Raw genomic sequence first — 6,570 nt, 5'->3', positions numbered from 1 at the left:
AAGCAGATGTGAACTGAACTGCAGAGGCAGGATGGTGCTTTTGAGTGACTGTTTTCTGATGAAACAGATTCAGGGAATGCACATAGTGAAGCTGCTCTTCGGTGTGGCTGTGGCTCTCTCAAATTTTAATTTGAACGCAGCTTGACTAAAAGGTACAGATACTACATAAAATACAGAGTTTTGATGGAAGGAGGGAACCCAAGACATCCAGAGCCTTTGCTGAAACTAACAGAAATGTACAACAGTGAGAAAGGACTCCTGCTGAGTCTTGAGTCAAACCAGATAGAGGGAAAACTGGACTTTACTGGTTCTCTAGTTCTGGTGTTCAAAGAGTGACCTTTTTTTAATCAGAAGTACACATATTGTGAAATATTACTCTAAAGGGAATATAATGCAGCCTTGATATTCCTTTTAAGAACGCTGAAATCATGATGTGCCAATTTAGCAAAGTAAGCTTTCAAAATGGGCATGACAGTTTTTATTTTCAGCTGAGCACTTCAAAAGCCATCAAAATAGATGTTACCTTCTGTTCTGGAAACTGTCAAGAACCTATAAATAAGCATAAAATAGCACAGGAGCAGGAAAAAGTGTTGTGCCAGCAGTTAATGTTGTTGTTTCTAATTTTGTTGTTTTTTTTTTCTTTTTTACAGTGTGTCCTATTCAGTGCATGTCTCTGAGGACTACCCAGGTACAGTGCAACATTCTTGTCCATGACACATGACACGTCAGTTTGCTATATTCAAATGAGAATATCTGAAAGGGTGTTGATGTCTTCCAGGTGCATCTTGTGCTATTCATTTTTCATTAGTTAAGATTATTTCCACAGTCATTTCTCCTTTTCAGGCATCATTTATCAGCTGGGTCAGGGTGAGAACACAGGTTCACAAGTTTAGATAGATCGTAGCTTAGGGTGCTTTCCGTGTCCGGAGCCAACAGCGATAGGAGTGAGAAAATGCCCAGCTTCTCTTTGGCATGGTATATAAAGCTCAATCTTTCAAAAGCCCTAGCATCCTGGCACAGGGCCAGTGGAGCACTTCTGCCTGAGACCTTAATGAGGCTACTCATGTTCTCCAAGTGAAGCCTGCAGACTGTGCTGGTGCCTCTTGGGGTCAGTTGAAGCCAAGTGCTCATGTGTGGATCTTGGGTAGTGTTGGCTTGCAAAGCTGTTCCCAGCTGGTCAGTCCTGCCTCCCTTTCCTACTATGAGCTGGGTTGGCAAAAGTATTTGTGTAACCACGTGGCCAGTCTTGACAAGGAGCATTATTCTTAGGAAACAGAAGCAGGTAAGAACAAAAGCAAGTTTTCAGGGAGGTTATTTCCCCAATTTCCTTCACAAAGAGACTGCACAGATACTTCAGGCAGCACAGGCTATCAGAAGCAGAAGAGGGAAGCAGGGATGAGAGGTGCTGTGCAAGTAAAGGTTCATGGTAGCGTTGTTGGACTGCACCACATTGTGCACCTGTGATTATTTAATAGTGTAAGTACCGTGAATGATATTAAATCCTCTGTCCTTTTTTGATCTTCATCTGTAGTGTCTCTGAAATGTTTCTCAAAGAAGTACATCTTGTTTCTTTTAAAAGCACTAAAGAAGTGTGACTTTGATCTTCTTCACTGATAAGCAGCAGATTCTGTCTGATCAGAACACCAGTGTTTGAAGGAGATAGAGAAAAAAATCAACAGTGGTGCTAAAACAATGGTTTCTGTGAAAGAGTGCTAACAACCTTTATTAGATTTGTTTTTTTGAACCAGTAAAAACTGGAGAGGAGAATGATACTGATATTAGCCTATTCAATATCTAGAAATGTGAGAAACTGAGATTCATAAAATGCACATTCATACCAGTGATAAATGGATTTACTGATTACTGCATTGAGCTAACAATGAACGGAGGGACGCACAGCTGAAGAAGATCTTCACCACATGTTATTAACAGTTTCTTCCATTAAATATCACAAAATTTGACTTCTGGGAACCTCTTAAGTAAATGGTAAGCTGAAGCACTGAACTATCAGCAGTTACTCGCACAGCACATGAGATGTCATTTCCTGGAAAACTCTTCTGTCTGATAGACCTCAAAATTTCCTTGTGAATGTTATTTGCAGCATGTCTAGATAGCGTACAAGCCTGAGTGACTTCAGTGTCCCTAAAACCCGAAGAATATTCTGTGCCATCACGCCCTATATTTTAAAGGCAGATAGCATTTGAACATTTCACACTGTAGTTAGCTTGGAGCGGAGAGTAAACCAGCACATGTTTACTGATTAAAATCCGGCCCTTCAGGGCTTTAGAAGACTTGATTTCATTCATATCTCAAGCTTTTGCAGGATATATGTGTGCTTTACGATGAAGAAATGTTCAGTGTGTTAGGAATGATGATGACTTTTTGTCATTTTGCAGCTTTGATCATGAAACACTCATTTTGGCTTGGTGAGCCAGATTCTTTGTCACCTGTTTTTGTCCTAATTTCTAACCTAACATTACTGCTGACTGTGGCTCCCTTCTCTGACATGTATCTTAAGGAAGGTTTCAGGAACATGTCAGGGTGTGATGGTGTCAAGTCTGGGAAACTCTGTGCTGATGTCCTCAACTGGAAGGTATTCTTCAAGTACTGCTGCGAGCTGATAGAGTTCAGAGCAGCACGTGCTCTCAAATTAAATTTCTTGCAGGATAAATCTTTATTGATTAAGGTTTAAGTCCATTAGTGCATAGCTATACCAAACTTGTATCCTGTGTAGATTAAGAGTGTGTAATACAGAGTGGATCGAATTTGTAAATCCAGGACAAGGCTGTCAGAGTTGGTCATCAGGTAAATTGCTAATGCATGCAATAAATATATGAAAATAGAATAGATTATGTCACTATACCAGTGATGTAATTCAGCTAAAATGATACCACGAAACATATACTAAACGAAGAGCCTTGGGTAGTATGCATACTGCCGCAGCCTGCATTGCTGTAATGTATGCAGCATCACCACTATGGTACTGATAACAGTGTGTAGCTGTTGCTGAATTACTTCTTAAAGCATAAAATACAAGTAGCTGAGCATTAAATCGTACCTATGGAAACCGTAATGTGACATGACAGCTTTCAATAATGGAAGGTGTTTGAAAGTTTCGCAATTATGAGTGAAAGCTAAAAATGTGCTCACAAAGGTACACTGAGAACGTAACAGGAATAGTGTTGAGACAGTAATGTCTGAAAGTTACATATCCATTGCTGAAGTTGTGAAAATATAACTTAAAAGTTTAGAGGCAGGTAATAACACTTTCAGCAAAATATTGCTGTAACAATTTTCTCATAACATTGACACAACTGGGGAAGGTAATCCTTCTAAGGAGCAGTTACAGAATATAACATCAATGAGTAGACTGAAGTCCCACTAATATGAGTGTATCGTGACTCCTGTGGGAACCATCAGAGCAGCAAGGATTTTGCTGATGAATTTATGTTCAGAATGATTTGTGTTGGCTGACAGAAACTTGTAGAACTGCTGTAGTATTTTATCTCAGTGATTTGTAGGTTACACATCTTTCTCACTCCTCAGTAGATTGCAGCAGATACGGAGAGAACAAGTCTGGCAGCAAGTAGTTTGCTGCATCCCTCTGCTGGGTCCAGGCACTAGATCCTCCAGTGAAGACGAGAGGTGTTCCCTAGGTGTTGAGTGTTAGAAACTGGTTGTTGAAGAAAGCAGTCAAAGCCATTATCTTAATTTCAAGTTTCATCAGATTGATGGAAGAAAAAAAAAAACCTAATAGTTGCCAAATAGCAAAGGAAAAAAAACAACTTGGCAGTGAAAGTCATATTATCGAGCTGCCAAGAAAGAATGACAATGGACATAAAAATATAATTAAAATCTATAAAGCCTGTAGCTGAGGAGTCCATTTTTCCATATATGTACGTCTATTCTGTACAGAACATACTGTTTTTCGTGGTTTTCTGTACAGCAATAAGCTGTAGCACAAGAATTTCCTCTCTCACTTCCATGTATGTGGTGTTAGGTATATTTAGAGCCAAATGATGGCCTCAATTATCTCAGCTCATTAGACTCTATAGCAGTAATTTACACTCCCAGAACTGGGAAACAGATGGGCCTGTGTTGTATGTGCAAGGTGGACACTGAAATGCTGGTTCACAACCAGGTGAAATATGTAAACAGAGGCAGGGTAGGGCTTCTTGCAGAGGGTAAGATGCAAGCTGTGCTGCAGGTATAGCTCACAGCCCCTCCTGCCAACGGATAGAAGTGGGAGAAGGAATGAATGCTGGCAGAAGGAAGCCCACTTAGTTCACACGATGTAAAAGATGTCCCTGTCCCCAATGTGCAGCAGAGCTGCCACAGTTGTGTTGCTGTGCCCACACAGGAGTGCAGGGCTTGGGCAGCAGTGGCGTTGGCCTCCTGCAGCATTGCCTGCACACAGCATGTGTGTGTGGAGCCAGCCACAGATCACTCAGATTGCCTCGCGGGACAGCGCAGGAGTGGGAGTAGGCGAAGGTGTGGGACAGCGTCAGACTTGGCAGATGTGTGTGAACGTGGCAGAAGGGCTGTTTCCCAGGTGGCAGCCAGGAAAACCCGTCTGTGTGTGTAGTGTAGCTGCTGCTCTGTCCAGCCTGGCACACTGTGCAAGGAATGGCCACAGCCCCAGGCTCCCTCTTGATGAAGGTAGCTGAGAACTGCTGTGATACAAAGGATGAAATTACTGAACTCTCCTCCCAATTAATGTTAACACCTTTAACATTTCACTGGAAGCACTCAGAAGCTTCGAGGTTGCACTGATCTTTTCCTGGTCTTAAAATCAAGAGTCAAACACGGTTAGAAGGGAAAAAGGGATTTTACCATGGTATTTATTTTAACAATCCTTAGGTGCACTACATCCAGGTTGAATGCACCGAAATGCACACCACAATGCACCCCCAAAAGATCTGGTATAACATTATAGATCTTACTAATCAGCATATCTATCAAAAATTCCCCAATCAGAGGCTTGAATGAGCCCCTCCCTCCCCAAGGAACCTTCCCCTGGATGGTTCTATCTTAGTTTACAGTGTTCTGGAGAGGACCTTGGGGTCTGGGGCACACTGATCCCTAACTACGAAGCTTCTAAAATGTTTAGCCTCTCAGCTTGAAAAACAAGTCCAAGAATGTAGGCAAAAAGCACTAAGAATACAGAAGCTGTAAAAAAGGTGTAACAGGAGTATAAAGGAAAAGGCAAAAAAAATTTCATGGCATCATTTCCCCCCTTTTAGAGACTAACAAAACTCTGCCTTGTCTATTCTTTACATTACCTGCAGAACCGGTTTACACAACTGGCTGCTCTACAGGCTATTACACAGATAATAACTACAATTACAGCTATTATAAATGTTTATTTTACACAGGCCCAGTTTGGTAACCATGAGGTGAGGGTATCAAAAATATGATCAAATTTTAAGGTGTTATTTCTGGAAGCTACTTCATGTAGAATTTGACTTCCCTTCCAAATTTCATCCACATCTTCCTTAATTCTCCCACTTTGGTCCACGTAAGAACAACAGGTGGTATTGACAATAGCACATACACCTCCTTGTGCAGCAAGTATGAAATTGAGAGCTATCCTGTTTTGCATAACTGCACGGGACAGACTGTCAGTTTCCTCCTGTAAGGCTGAAATTGCATCTGCAGTATGCTGCTCAGTATGTTCAATGACAGCTGAGATATCTACAATTGCCCTCTCCAGTTCAACCACTCCGTAAGTGGGTACGAGGGTTCTGATTAGGCTATGGAAAAGTGTGGGATGTTCAGTGAGGGCATTAAGAGATCTTTTTCTCTTCTCATTTGGTTTTTCAAGATGGTGAAATATTGTTATATTCGGGACCACGGCCTCAATGGCACAAGCCTGGTCTTTGTTCATGGGCATAATTTGGCAGGCCTTGGTGCCACATATCCAATACAGCCCCATCCCAAATGGCTGAGCCAGTCTCCACCCTGTCAATTTCATCTTTGCCGCAATTCTTGGGTCTATTATTTCTCTGAAACGGGTCTGATGACAATATGAAGGAAGAATGGCTTTTCCTGTGGCGTTTACAATTGCACAAGGAACCTTAAAAGTTTGCATGCTCTACCGGGCCACTCAGGGTAATGGGGGGCAGAAGGGTGCTATTCATTGGTTCCCACGTTTCAGTGCAGTTCTCTTCCATTAAAATGCCAATCGGTGGCCAGTGACCCCTCCTATCTAGGCATGGTAACTGAGTACAGATCCAGCAATTACTCTTATTAAGAATTTTGGACACATTTTGGACCACAGTCTTATGCAAATCATGGGGTGAACCCTGAACTGTGGTTGCCAGTTGGGCAAACAGCAAACACGTAAAAAACAGTTTAAACTGCATCTTTCTGGTTTGTATCAGTCTCTGTTGTCTTGGTGGTTTCGGGAGCAGAAGCTTTCTTCACTCTGGAGTAGTGAATCCATGGTCCCTTGCCAGCAGCCTTGACCGCAGTAGAAGTGGTCAGCAAAACTTGGAATGGTCCCTTCCACTTGGCTTGCAAGGGGTCGCTGTCCCACCACTTGATGTAGACCCAGTCTCCAGGCTGGAA

At 42.1% G+C, this 6,570-nt stretch overlaps 1 protein-coding gene across 1 annotated transcript in view; it reads left to right on the top strand.

Moving 5' to 3' along the window:
• The window catches only part of PARP8 (poly(ADP-ribose) polymerase family member 8), a gene marked incomplete at its 5' end in the record, with an annotated part of 124,510 nt that overhangs the window by 54,190 nt on the left and 63,750 nt on the right, over positions 1 to 6,570 (top strand). The window contains one exon of the mRNA XM_017746869.1: positions 651 to 688. Within this exon, the coding sequence (XP_017602358.1) occupies positions 651 to 688 (38 nt within the window). The remainder of the gene's footprint in view (positions 1 to 650; positions 689 to 6,570) is intronic.

The sequence above is a fragment of the Corvus brachyrhynchos genome, unplaced genomic scaffold (genome assembly GCF_000691975.1).
Source record: "Corvus brachyrhynchos isolate BGI_N302 unplaced genomic scaffold, ASM69197v1 scaffold324, whole genome shotgun sequence".
In the NCBI taxonomy this organism is placed as follows: domain Eukaryota; kingdom Metazoa; phylum Chordata; class Aves; order Passeriformes; family Corvidae; genus Corvus; species Corvus brachyrhynchos.
This window is presented reverse-complemented; position numbering and strand designations above follow the sequence as displayed.